Source organism: Psammomys obesus, unplaced genomic scaffold, assembly GCF_907164565.1.
Source record: "Psammomys obesus unplaced genomic scaffold, mPsaObe1.curated_primary_1811, whole genome shotgun sequence".
NCBI classification, from domain to species: domain Eukaryota; kingdom Metazoa; phylum Chordata; class Mammalia; order Rodentia; family Muridae; genus Psammomys; species Psammomys obesus.
Window position 1 is genome coordinate 21548492 of NW_026595981.1, and position 13986 is coordinate 21562477.

General features: G+C 57.4%; 1 protein-coding gene across 4 annotated transcripts in view; it reads left to right on the plus strand.

The window, feature by feature from the left end:
• Positions 1-13986, plus strand: part of Arhgap23 (Rho GTPase activating protein 23) — a 93453-nt gene that overhangs the window by 35170 nt on the left and 44297 nt on the right. For 3 of the 4 annotated variants that reach the window (XM_055619626.1, XM_055619625.1, XM_055619627.1), the window contains exons 2-9: positions 3822-3983; positions 6152-6185; positions 7716-7811; positions 7995-8073; positions 8188-8242; positions 10919-12077; positions 13447-13602; positions 13812-13923. In XM_055619626.1, the coding sequence (XP_055475601.1) occupies positions 3822-3983; positions 6152-6185; positions 7716-7811; positions 7995-8073; positions 8188-8242; positions 10919-12077; positions 13447-13602; positions 13812-13923 (1853 nt within the window). Of the gene's footprint in view, positions 1-285; positions 540-3821; positions 3984-6151; positions 6186-7715; positions 7812-7994; positions 8074-8187; positions 8243-10918; positions 12078-13446; positions 13603-13811; positions 13924-13986 lie in introns of those variants that run through there. The other variant, XM_055619628.1, reaches the window with a different exon arrangement.

Consider the following 13986-nt stretch of genomic DNA (forward strand, 5'->3'; position numbering starts at 1 on the left):
GGCGGAGGGTGGGCTGGCGCGGCGCTGGGGCCGCCCCGGAGGGGGAGGTGTCTGTCCCAGCGACTCGCCGGCTTGTCCCTGTCCCGCTCCAGCGGGCGCCTTCACCCGGGCGGCGCGGGAGGCGCGGCCCCTCTCCAGCCGTCCTGCCGCCGTCTGCGCGGGCCGGCCGCCCCCTCGGGGCCTCGGGGCCGCGTGCCCGCGGCTCTGGGGGGCGGGCTGGGACCCCTGGGCTCCGGCTGCTGCGCGGGGGTCCGAGGACGCCCCCCGCCCGGCGCCCAGCCGCGGAGCCCCGCACCGCGCGTCCCGCTCCGGAAGCCAGGCCCGTGGCTCGCTGGGGCCGCGACGGTGGCCGCGCTCGGGGGTCCCCGCAGGCCGCGCTGGTGGGCAGCGCCGTGTGGCGCGTGGAGCGCGCGGGCGTCCGGGGCTGGCGCTGGGAGCGCGCCGTCGGCGTGGACTGCAGTGCCCCCGAGCCGCGCTGTCTCTGGCTGCCCTGTCTGAGCCACAGCGACCGCCGCGCGCCGGCTCTGCGTCCGGCCAGGGTGAGCAACAGCTTTGGAGCCGGGCGAGAGCCGGACGTCAGGGGCTGTGGGCAATCGGGTTACCCACTCTCTAGCTGACAGCGTCCGGCATTCCCAGACGGACATCCTTGCAGTTGAGGATGTTGAGAGTCAGGGTGAGGTGGCAGCGTTTGTGTGGGAGCTTTCCCAGCGGTGCCAGATGGAACCTCGGGTCTGAGTAATGGCATCTGTGGGCTCAGCCCTCCTGGTTTACAGGCAATGGAAGGATGGAATGGAGGAGGCTGATGACTGGAGGAGTCGCTGTCATGTCTAGGGATCCTGGAGCGAGGGGGCTGGCAGAGACCCAGTGAGAGCTAGGCATAGGGTTACCAACCCAAGCAGTGGGCGCCACTCCGTTTTCCTGTCTTCTTTCCTATCAGCAGGGACACGGTCACAGAGGCACATAAGGGTTTCCTAGTGGTCAGAGGAAGTTGAGGTGACAGAGAGGCCCCCAGCGGGCAGTAGGTGATTCCCAGGGCGGGTAGTGGCCGGGCTGGGGGCAGTGTTTCTGATGTTCAGGATCTGCCAGGCTGGTAAGGCGTGAGTCACAGTGGGCACCATGCCCAGCTTCAATACTGTGTTCTCTGCAATGACCTCTTTATGCCGGGGTAGGTTGGGGTGTGGGGGGTAAGTACTGATTCTGCCAACCCATCGAGTGCCCACCTCTGCCCCATGTGTTCCCTGGGCCGCAGGCCCTCCTTCAATAAGAGTTGGCGTTTCTGGATGTCTCTTTGTTTTCAGACATGAGGGCAAGAGTGTTTGCAAATAGGTTTCAGCCAGCAGGGTTTCATCAGCAATGCCTGCAGCCCTTCTCTGTCCCATGTCTGTGTGCCTGTGTCACAGAGACAAGACTTAGGGGCGTGGAGTTGTACTTCTTGGCCTTCCTAGTTCTCAATGCTGGATCTCTGTTTCGGTACCTTGTCCCTCTCTCCCCGTCTGGAGGAGAGCTAGACTCAGTGCTGTCCCAGGTCAGAGGGGAGGAGCAGAAGCTTGCATATAAGGTAACTGAAGGATTGAGGCTAGGTCTGGAAGACCTTCCCACAAGGGAGGGAGTCAGCCAGCTCCGACGGGGGCTGTGGAGTCTCCTCTGCTGATAGGGTGTGGTGGCTGTAGCAGGGGCATTACTGACATTCTCAAGAGACTAATTGGAAGGGGTGGGGGACTGGACCTGGAAGGAAAGAACAGAGGAAGTGGAGAGACAGAGATAAGTAAGAAGGGGGGGGGCTGCCGTGCTCTGGGGAGGGGCGATCCTTGCGAGGACGGCATCCCCACTGTCCTGGATTACAGGCAGGTCCCCTCAGGGAGTGGCACCCCCAGGCAGCTGGCAGCTCTAGGCAGGATGTGTGTGTAGGGGGAGGGGAAGGGAACATGTGGGGACCTGTCCCAGTCTCTTCTCATCACTGGGGCAGCTGGTGGCTTAAACCTTAATCCAGGACACCAGCAAAACAATGGGCCCTGCAAACACCCTCAGCTCTGAGCATGGGTGGGAGTGGGAAGGAGGGCAACCCACGAAAAAGGGGGAGCAGGGGCTTCTTGGGGAGAGGCACTGGGGACCTGTGAGATCATTCTTCCAGTCATCAGAAATAGGAAATTGGGAGGGCTGTGTTCAGATCGCAAGGAATTTCCAGGGAACGTTCTCGGGGCTCCTTGGACCCCATGAATGTGGAGCTCATGGAAGAGGCCAGAGTGCAGCTGAGAGGGCATTGCTGGGTTCCTGCTAAGGACAGGGACCAGGAGTAGTCTAGGTCTTGTTTGGGCCCTTCTGGGGATGGAGAGCTCACAACCCCTTATATTTTTTTTTTTCACACTGTGTGGAATGTCTCCTTTTCTGGAGTCTCATTCAGCTGTTTTGTGTCCTCCACCTGGTTCTGTTCTCTGAGACTACAGTCAGCAAACCTATTGCATCTGTCTCACTTTTATTTATTGAGATTCCAGGATCTGCTCTCTGTCCTGAGCCTGCGGGGTGGTGGCCAAGTCTCCTGGCTGTGCACCCTGGCATGCTGTCCCTCTGTTGACTAGGTGAGCAGGGGTGGGCAGCTTCTCAGACTGGCCTCTCAGCACCCCTGTCCCGGCAGGTGTTTGTAAACTTTCTCCACTTAGCAGGAGGGCAGCTTTCCTATACAATGGGAGCTCCTTAGAGCCCAGGTCTGATGGACTTTCACTGTCCATACCAGCCCTGGCCTGCCGTCTCTTCTTCAGGTTCCTGCCAGGGCCAAGGAGGAGCAAGGGGTGGGAGCCCGTTGAAGGAGCTGGTGGGAAGCTTTTGGCTTCCTGAGGGCTTTGGGTCAGAATCAAGTGCTACCTCAGGCTGCCTAAAGGCTGTGGGCCTTGAGGCAGTCTTCTCTGTCCGTCATCTCTTGCCGCCTGCCCAAGATATGGTCCTATACAACCCGCTCTTCCCTTCTTTGAATAGCCTGCCATGTCATCTAGCGGAACCCCAATCGTTCCAGCAGGTTGGACAGAAAGCAGTATCTCCCATCTGCCTTTCTGGTGAACCAGCCTGGCCTTTGGGCTGAGCTTTGCAACCTCAGCAAGTCCCTTTCGTGGCCTGATGTCCAGTTGGGGCTTTTGATCCATGCTCCCAGAGGGTGCATTTGTGTGCTAGGATGTGCAGAACTGTGCCTCTGTGCTGTGCGCATGTGTGTATGCTAAGTTGGTTGTGTGCACCTGTGCCCGCTCCAACGTGCCTGCATAGTGTATTCGTATGGTTCTGTGAGTCTGTGTGCACATTTGCTATTTTTGTTTTTCATCACTAATTTATTTAATTTTGGGTTTTCGAGACAGGATTTCTCTGCATAGCCCTGGCTGTCCTGGAACTCCCTCTGTAGATCAGGCTGGTCTCTACCTCCTAAGCGCCGGGATTAAGCCACCACTGCCCAGTTTATGTGTGCACATTGATATATATGCCTGTGTTTGTGGTATCTTCTGTAAGCATAAGTTGCGTGTTCATGTATGTTAGCGTATGTGTGGGGATGTGTAAGAGTTGTATGCATAACTTCCTGTGTAGAAAAGCTGTGTGGTCAGTGTCTGGCACATAGAGCATGTGTCCTGGCTCAGCTTCCAGGGAGGCAAAGGTGTCATGAGGAGATCGAAGGGAAAATTCCGAAGGATGATGCTTTCTGGCTCTGGGGAGTGAGAGAGGAAGGGTATGGTGAAAGGGTCAGGGCCCAGAAGGCACCTGGGCCTCATGGCTGTGGGTGCTGGCATTCCTGTTGAGTTCCGCTGCCACTGCAGGCGCCTGCTCACTCTTCTGTGCTCCTGCAGCTTCCACTGGGCCCACGCGATGGGTGCTCCTCCGGGCGCCCCCTCCCCTGGCAGGGCCCGAGGACCCTGCTGCTGCGCAAGAATGTCCAGGATGGCTTTGGTTTCACCCTGCGCCACTTCATCGTGTACCCGCCCGAGTCAGCCGTGCACTGCAGCCTGAAGGTATGCCCCGCGTTCGTGCCCGGCCACGCTGTGAGGGAAGCCTAATGGGAGAGGGAGGCTAGTTGGTCTATCCTAGACCCCTGTCAGAAGAATCCCTGCAGGGGCCCAGCCTGCCTCCCTTCTGCTGCAGTCTGAGGAGAGCTGTGCCGGCTAAGCCTAGGGCACTTGCTCCGTGGCTGTGGACACATTCCATACCTTTTCTTGGCTCAGAAAAGGGACTGATCGTCTTGGGGAACCGGACCTCCTGGGGCTCCTTGTTCACTTGCCCACTGATTCTTGATCTGGGTCAGCTCTTCCTGTGCCCAGGCTGAGGAGTCAGAAACCCCAGCTTAGTTTTTGGAAAGAGTCCTGGAGGAGTCCAAGGGCTCCCAGGTCTAAGTCCTGACTCAGTCTGTTTTGCTGTAGACTGGGTCACTATGGGTTCAGAGCCATCCCACCCCTCTGTTACTCAGTTTCTCCCGGAGGCTCCTCTTGCCTTGATCCCTAAGAGTCTCTCCATCCCTAATACAGCTCTTCGAGTCAGAGTCCCAGAACTCCTCAGGCCGGCACAGGATCACCAGCCAAGGGACAGGGTCCCGAAAGCAAAGAGCATAGAGGACTCGTGTCCAGGCAGCATACTGGGCTACTAAGCTCTCTTTCTGCAGATGAGACATATTTCTATTAGAGCCAATGAACCCCTCTTTCTCCTTCTCCCATGTCTGGGATTCTTGTTTAGGGACCTTGACCCCACCTGCCACACAACCCAAAAATTAGGTTTCTTTGTATGTCTCTGCACCTGTGCAGAAGTGTGTGCGCGCGCACGTGTGTGTGCGTGCGCAGGTGTTTGTGTGTGTGTGTGTGTGTCCATGTCTGTCATGTGCTTTGTGGCTTTCACAGGCGTATGAATCTTTGATCTCAGGATCATCACTGTCATTGGCTGTGGCTGTGCCTAAGCATGGAAGTGTGGCATCATGACTGAGGATGCCAGCGAGCCTCTTCCCTCCTGACAGCCCTGGTCCTTCCTTTCCTTCTTTCTAGTTCCTGCCACCTTCTCTCAGGACACTGTGGAGGAATGAAGTGACAGGGGCTGTGGTCTAGCATGGCAGACTCTTCATCTCATGGGTCACTGGCCAACTCTGGGCAAGACAAGCCAGGGTTGCTTTCTCCCTTTCTAGCACCTGCCCCAGTCTGGGAGAAGCTCCTGTCCTAAGGCAGGAGAAGGTTAGAGTTCTCTGCCTGGGAGCCTGCGGTGAGCTTAACCGTCCAAATGCATCTGTCTGTCCCTGCCACCCGCTGTCCGTGCTGTCAGCTCACATTAGTGGGCATGCACCTCCCACGGGAAACGGCAGAGGGCCAGGTTTCAACATCACTCAGCAACCTCCCTGGCCCACCCTGGCTGGGCTGGACTGCCAGTGAGTCCTGAGTTTGGGCTCAGGTTCTACTGCTGAGTGTCTGGATAAGATGACCCTGAAGGTCTGGTCAACTCTGAAACGCCGCAACACCTTCTGGCTCAGCCTGTCTCTGCCCTTCTTAGGGTTCTTCTCCAAAGCCAGGACCCCCTCCCCTCCCCAGGATCCCTGGACCTCCTAGCAGCTCTTCCTCACCCCTGTAACTAGCTGCTAGAATCCTGCCCCTTGCTCGACACCCAGCTCTGCTTATCAAAGAACCTTTCCTGGCCCCCTCTTTCCTGGCCCCTTGTCTTTCCTTTTAGACCAGAATGCTTTTAGTCTGACTTGTGTCGCCTGCTGTTGTCAGCTCAGCACATCCAGCCCTAAGTGTGCATGTGCGCCCTCCCCCGCTCTAATCGGGCCTCCCAGCCCATTCTCTGAGAGATAGCCCTGTTTACACTTGTCAGGCTGCTTATCTTTGTCTGCCGGGGTCCTCGTGGGTGTTGAGGACCTCCTTCCTTGGCCTGCACGCTCTCTAGGGGATGGGGCCATGGATTTTTGGTGGACTGGATGTTCTTGGAAACCTGGGATGCTAGCGTGTGGGATCAGCAGGTCTACAATAGACAGGGTGTGACAGGGACTCCTCGGACAGCTCTCCCATCTCTCTGCTGTTGGCTACTTGGGAAGAGATAAGGGTCTGGGGTGGGGTTGGGGGACTCAGCAGGGCTGTCCAGGTGCAGCGTGCTGCTGATGCTGCTGAGCGCTGAACAGTTGCCACACCCATTTCTCCTTTCTCTGCAGGAGGAAGAGAATGGAGGCCGAGGCCGAGGAGGAGGTAAGGGGGTGGAGCAGGGGCTGGGCTGGGCTGGGCTTTAGTTTCTCTCCTGCACCCCAGTGGGCCCCACCCTTTTCTTGTCCCTGTCTAGCCTTTCTCCTTTATCTGTTCCTGGCTAGCTAGCTCCAGGCATCTCCTCTTCATTCTCTATTTCTCCCTCCACATTTTCCCCTTGCCTTCCCATGGGCCTGCCCCTCCCACAGCCATCTGATACTGAGTCCTCTGAGTGACAGATCCCCATCTGGTCCCACCATCTCTCTACTTTCTCTCAGAACAAAGTGTAGGTTAAGGCTGCAGGGCCTGTGGATCAGGGTTGGTGTGTACTGAGCATGACTCACCTTATGGCTAGAGTCAGTGAAGCCCTGATAGGAATAGTGGGACCCTAAGGCCTGTCTTTAAAATGCGAGCCTAAGTCACCTTATTGTCTCCTCTGCTGGCTCTCAGGCTCCCCAGACAGGCAGCTTTCCTGCCCTGCCCCAGTCTGTGGGCAGCCTTGGGGACATGGTCCTCCTGAGTTCTCATGCCATGAAAGGAGGAGCCCACTATCCTAGCACAGGTTCCAGTAGGGGAGTCTTATTGGCAACTGATGGAGTTAGTATCCATCCTGTGTCCATCCCAGAATTCTCAGGCTTCTGCCTGGAGTCCTTGACCCAGGAGAAGGAAGACGGGTGGGAGACATAAGTGTTCTGGGTGTCTCTCTGGCCCTGTGAGATCTCTCCGTATATGTGAGGTCTCCCCAGCTTGCATCTTCAGGACTTGATAAGTGCAATTTTGTAAGAAAATGTTTTATGTTTGATTGTGTCTGAGTATATGAATATATGTGCGTTGTGTGTGTACCAGAGGCCGGAGTGTGTTGGAAGAAGGTGTCAGATCCCCTGGAACGAGAGTTACAGGCAGTTGTGAGCTGCCACACGGATCCTGGGAACCAAACCCAGGCCCTGTGCAGGAGAAGCCAGTGCTCCTAACCTCTGGTCCATCTCTCCAGCCCAGACAGGGGCCTCTTTTAAACCTTGTTTGTGTGTGCTAGGGCTAATGCCATACTGTGCCTGTGCCATGTGAAGTGTGTAGCAGTCAGAGGACGCCTTGGTGGGAGTTAGCTCTCTCCTTTCACCTTTATGTGGGTTTCAGGGATTGAACTGAGACCATCAGGCTTCCATGAAAGCGCCTTTTCTCATTGAACCAGCTTGTCATCCCTGTAGGGACCTCTTTTGTAGGGGACCCTGTTGTTTGTCTTGTGACTTGTGTGTTACATCTGCTTGACCACGAACTCCCGAAGGGCAAGAGCTGTGTGTGTCCACTCACACTGCATAGGACAGGGACTCAGCTCATGGCTCTGGGCAGCTCTCTCTGTGTCCCCGGTGGAGTCCTTCTCCTGGTGTGGTCCCTTGCCTGGCTGTGGGCACAGGTCCTGTGAATGTGTGGGTCATTGCACGCTTGTGCCTGTGTGTGATCATCCTGAGCGTGTGTCCCCTGTATGTGTAGCTGTGCATGGGTGTGATCCCCCCAGCTAACCTGGCTGATGCCCACCAGGACCCTCCCCCCGGCACCGCCTGGAGCCCATGGACACCATCTTTGTGAAGAATGTGAAGGATGGTGGCCCGGCCCATAGGGCGGGGCTCCGAACAGGTAAGCCTGCAGGTGACCTGTTTAACCCTCCTCTGGGGCCCCCATTCCTTTTAACTGGGTTGGGGTTCTTGAACCCAGATGCTGGGGAAGTTCTTCTCCTCTCGCTGTCATTCATGCTTGCTGCAGGGGACACGCTACCCCATGCTTCGGCCTCTCACACGTGACCCCACCCCTTGCCTCTAGGAGACCGGCTGGTGAAGGTGAATGGGGAGAGCGTCATCGGGAAGTCCTACTCCCAGGTCATAGGCCTGATCCAGAACAGGTGAGTACCTGCCCTTCCTCCTTCCAAGGCAACATGTGGGCTCCCCTCTCTCCAGCCTGGGGGATCCCTCTCCCCAGGCCTGTCGCCTCTGTTGACCCTCTCCCTTCTCTGCAGTGATGACACCCTGGAACTTTCCATCATGCCCAAGGATGAGGACATCCTCCAGCTGGTGAGTCCTTCGGTCTGCAGGGAGGGCCCCGGGCCCAACTTGGTCTTCTGGGCCCCTGTGGGAGAAAAGAGGAGGAAGTAGCCTGACATTGCTCAACCGGGGCTTCCAGGCCCATCCCTGGGCTGGGGCTGCTTGTTGCTTCATTCAAGCTGCTGTGTGTGAGGAGGAGAGGAGGTGCTGGTCTTGGCAGGCAGGATTCCTGCCAGGGTATCTGAAAAGAGGGTGGCCCAGCGAGCCCTGCCAGCCTGGCATGTTCTTGTCTGCTCCTGTGAGAGATACCTGCCCCCCAACCCCCACTGAGCCTGGGGGAACATGGCTCTTGTTGCAGGTGTGTCCATGCGTGCACACACCAAACACTACCCTTCAACGCATCCCACGGTCATGGGTAGCATTTAGTACATATCAGGACACCCGAGCATGCACAGCACTGTACGGCTGAGCTCCATAGCAGACACACAGTGTTGCAGGCCTAGGTTCGCAGACCCTCTCCCCATCTCTGTGTCACCACGGTCCGTTCTCTGGCAAGACCTCACAGCAGTGTCAACTGCACCTCTGCCTCATAGCACGAATGCTGCACACATCTGGATTCTGTGCAGTTGTGACAGAAACACACAGTGCCGTGTTATCGCATGCAGTGCTGCCCGCAAATGTCGCCGCAGCGTGCTCTGGCCCCTCTCGGGCATCCAGGCTTTGTGATATCACAGGATCCCACGTTCATACACAAGATATAAATTCGTTACACATGGCTCCCAGTGTCTCTGCACACCCAGAGCATAAAACCCTTTGAGAGGGTGTGCCGTGTGAAGCAAGCCCAGAGCCCTGTGTCTGGAGCCTCGAATGCTCCCCTTTGCCTAGTGCCCTCCCTGTTCTTGGTCTCATGGATCCTATCCAGATGCCAGCTTGCTTGCCCTTAGGTCGCTGCCCCTCAGAGGATGGCTGAGGGCCAAGCCCAGAGGCCCAGAGCTGCCATGCTGGCTTTGGTTGTGTCTGTGTCACTGTAATGACAGGGCCACACTTGGCTTGGTGCCTCCCTGGGAATCTCCATTCCTGACCTCAAATGTCCCCTTGCTCTTCCTGGAGATGAAGAGGAAAGAACGGAGGCTCAGAGAGGTGGATGGCTCACCCCAGGCCTTAAAGAGCTGGCCTGCACACCAGACTTGGGTCCTTGCCAGTCGTGAGAGAGTAAAGGGCATGACCCTGGGGCGCCCTGGCTCAGTCCAGCTCTCAGGGGCAAGGGATAGCAAGGGCAGCAGCCTTGAACTCTGCCAGACCTAGACCTAAGTGGGCTGGCAGGCCCAGATGTCAACATCTGGGAGCTTCCACCACCCAGCCATCTCCAGTCAGCCGGAGGGTGGGGCGCAGGCATTCCTGTGGTTGGGAGCCAAGGCTGGAGGCCAATCGGGCGGCGGCAGCTGCTGACGCCACACCGACGCGGCAAGTCCCCTCCACACCCATCCTCCCTCCTCCTACCGCCAGGCAGCCGAAAGAGAGCCGGGTGGGGGAGAGGGGGAGCTTCAAGGAGGGCTGACTGAGGGGACTGAGGGACCCAAACCAGTGGGCCAGGGGCTGTGGTGAGAGGCAGCAGGGGGGCAGGAACGGGCTGGCGGGATGCTGCCTCCGCCACCATGATGCTGAGAGCCCCAGGAGCCGGCAGGATGGCAGGACCGAGAGGTATGTGTTGCTGGCCCAGTATGCTAGGCTGGAGGGGCCCCGAGTGTGCGGGGGTGTGGTTAGCTGGTCCTTGTCACATGATATTTGTGTTGGGAGCGGAGGGGTAGTTATTTGTGTATCTCATTGTGTGTGCTGTCTGTGTGTGTCTCTCTCAGGGTGTGTATCTTTCTTGCTGTTTCTCTGTGATGTGGTGTAGGACGTGTGTATGTCTGGGCTCACCCTCCCACCCTTCGCTGAGACAGGCCCCCTCAGCTCACCCGGTGCTGGGCTGGGCCAGGGCCACAAGGCTGCTGTCCCTGGGGGCTGCCTCCTTTTTTGGCTGAGCCTGGGCGCCAACCCTGTCACTCCTCAGCAATGCAGCGTCAGCTTCGGGAGCCAGTGCCAAATTCCTGGCCTAGGGGTGGCTGAAGGTGGCCCAAGGCTCCTTAGCCTGTCGAGCCCCTCCTCTGAGCTGGCTTCCGGAGAGCAAGAAGTGGCCATCCCAAGGCCCAGGCCCTGGGCCGTGACTCACACCTCCTCATGCTGAAGGGACTGTGGGCTCTTCCAGCCTCCGCCCACCCTCAGACCACCCCTCCCTGGGCACACCCCTTAGCCAGCTTTCTACTGTCTTCTACCACCTTGACAGATTTCTCCTCTGTATTCCAGGGGCTGTGGGCATCGTTGGGCATAAAGAAACAGTAGGAACCAGCGGACAGGATGGGGGAGGACCCAAGCACACAGATGTTGGAATGTTTGTGGCTAAAGGCTGTCCTTGTTTTAAAAGTCTCAGAAAAATCTGACTATTTTTGAGAGCGAGAGAGCAACAGAGACAGAGAGACTGAGAGATTCTGATTTCTTTGTCCTCCCCTGGACTCTTTGTGGAGCACACCTTCATCCACTCAGGACACCCCTACTTAATCATCTCCCTTCCATTCCCTTCTGACGACCTTGCATCCTAGGGCTGTCTCATGCCTGTCCTCTAAATACAATCTGGTCATACTTTTATGCCTCTGTGTTTCTGGCCAGGCCTACTCCCAGGATGCCTACCTGAAGGGCAACGAGCCGTATTCTGGAGAGGCCCGAAGCATCCCAGAACCACCTCCACTCTGCTACCCACGGAAGACCTATGCCCCGCCAACCCGGGCCCCTGCCTGGGCCACTATGGTGCCTGAGCCCATTGCAGCACTACCCACGGAGTCCCGGAGTCCTGCTGCCTGGAGTGACCCAGGGTCCCGTGTCCCATCTGCCACCCGTGCCCACCTGGACAACTCTTCGTTGGGGATGAGCCAGCCCCGCCCAAGCCCTGGTGCCTTTCCCCACCTCCCTTCAGAGTCCCGGACGCCCCGTGCCTTCCCAGAGCCTGGCAGCCGGGTGCTTCCCAGCAGACTGGAGTGCCAGCAGGCTCTGTCACACTGGATGTCAAATCAGATACCCCGCAGGGCGGGGGAGAGACGGTGCCCCGCCATGCCACCTCGGGCCCGCAGTGCCTCCCAGGACCGGTTGGAGGATGTGAATACCCACCACCCATGGCCCTGCTCCACCTCCCAGGATGCCTTGAGCCAGCTGGGCCAGGAGGGTTGGCACCGAGCTCGCTCAGATGACTACCTGAGCAGGGCTACCCGCTCTGCCGAAGCACTGGGGCCAGGAGCACTGGTGTCACCTCGCCTTGAACGCTGTGGTTGGGCTCCCCAGCGTTCATCTGCCCGCACCTCTGTTTGCCCTTCTCGGGACCTGCCAGGGTCCCAGGCCCCTCCCCCATCTGGCCTGCAGGGCCTGGATGACATCGGGTACATTGGGTATCGGAGCTATAGCCCATCATTCCAGCGCCGAACTGGCCTCCTGCACGCGCCCTCCTTCCGGGACTCACCTTTTGGGGGACTTCCCACCTTCATCTTGGCACAGTCTCCTGCATCGTTCCCACCCGAGGCCTCCGAACCACCTAGGGTCGTCCGGCCAGATCCTAGCACTCGAGCCCCAGAGCCTCCTGCAGAGGATCACCGTGACGAGGTGGTCCTGAGGCAGAAGCCTCCGACGGGTCGCAAGGTCCAGCTAACCCCTGCAAGGCAGATGAACCTTGGATTTGGTGATGAGTCCCCAGAACCAGAGGCCAGAGGGGAACGCCCAGGCAGGAAGGTGGCTCCTTTGGCCACTCCGGAAGACTCTCTGGCTTCTATCCCCTTCATTGGTGAGCGGGCTTACAAGCAGCTAAAGATCCCAGTCTCTGTCCTTCTGGGTCCCATCTACCCATCTACTGTGCCCTAGACTCTGGGCTGTGTGCCAACAGCATCACCTGGGTTCTCTATCTGTTCATCTGTTTGTCCATTCTTCAGCCATTCTTTCTTTCATCCTATCTCCCATTTATCTATTCTTCTGGCCATCTTTCCATCCAGTTTTTCTTTCCTTCCTCCCTCCTTCCTTCATCCATCCTTCTTCCCTTTTTTCCTTCCTTTGTTCATTCAGTCATTTGTTCCATTTATTCATTCATTCTTAACTCTTCTCTTTCCTTCCTTCCTCCTATTCTATCTTCCACCCTTTCTTTGTGTCTTTCATTCTTTGTTTTTTGTTTCCATCTATTTTTTTCCCATCCTACCCTCCTCCACAGATGTTTGCATCAGGTGCTGTGCTGGGCTTCAGGCTTACCTGAGGGATGGATGGTCAGACAGAAAGTGCATGGGACAGCCTCTGTGGATGAGGACAGGCTCTGTGGCCTACATGGGTGTGGTCGGCACTGGGAAAATTTTGGAAAAACAACATTTGGCTAAAAAGAATTCGAAGTAGTCTGAGGAAGAATGTTCAAAGAGAAAAGATGGGAATACGCAGAGCCTGTGGTGGGAGAGGCAGAATGCTCTTCCAGGCCCTTGGTCCTTTTCTGTCCAAGACCAAGCTTGGACTTCACCCTAGGAACAGAGGAGGCTGTGATGGCTGCCTGTAAAGGGGGGCAGGCAAGACGGCAGAGAGGTGAGGGTGCTCCCAGCTTGCTGGCTTGTCCAGAGGATGGTGCCTCACCTCCATATCGAGGATGGGACTGCAAAACGAACAAGGAAAAATGTTAGCATTTTGAGGAAGCAAGCTAGGCTGGGCTGGGTCTAGGGGCTGTGGAGAAAGCCTAGAGTACAAGATTATGGTATTGGGCCTAAGATCCGGGAGCATCCTGGGAACTAGGAAGAAGCTTAGGCAGGGTGGTGCGATGCCATTAATAGCCTGTGTTGGAGGTCTAGCCCTGTTTCAGGAAATCCCAGCTCAGCCTCTGTCAGGTGCTTCCCCATCTAAGATGAAGACAGTGAGGTGCTTGTCTCAGAAGCCGCCAACCTGATAGAATAGGAGGCCTCTCCAAGGGGGGTGGCTTGGTCCCACTCCTCAGTGTCCATGATGCATCGGGAGGCTCAGCTCCTGCTAAGAGGAGATACTCCCTGACCACTGTCTAAGGGCTCGTGGGCCTGTTGCCAGAAATGCCCTAGTGAGGGTTTGCTGTCTGTGCGCCCAAACCCTGTTTAGACCGGGATGTCCAGACAGCATGACCTGTGTTCTTCACACCTTCATTTCTCTGCTGGCAGACGAACCCACCAGCCCCAGCATTGACCTCCAAGCCAAGCATGTCCCTGCCTCCGCAGTGGTCTCCAGTGCCATGAACTCAGCCCCTGTCCTGGGCACAAGCCCATCCTCACCAACCTTCACCTTTGCCCTCAGCCGCCATTACTCCCAGGATTGCAGTGAGTATCTCTATCCTGTGTCTCCCCCTCCTCTGCTGCCCAGTCCCTGTGTATCTTTGGCCCAATGTCTGTTTGCTTCCAAATGTTTTTTGCTTGTTCTGGGGTCCCATGGGAGGGCCCGCTCCTGACCAGAAGGGAGGGCTCCTAGTTTAACTCCCAACCTGCTTGCTCTTTGCTAACCCTGCGGCCTCATGTGGGCACCTTCTCAGGCAGCATCAAGGCAGGCCGCCGTTCCTCCTACCTGCTGGCCATCACCACGGAGCGCTCCAAGTCCTGTGATGATGGGCTCAACACCTTCCGGGATGAGGGCCGAGTGCTCCGGTGAGGCCCTGTCTGGACTGGGGCGGGGTGGTTTCTGTTCTCCTAGGCTGGGCCATGGGTCTG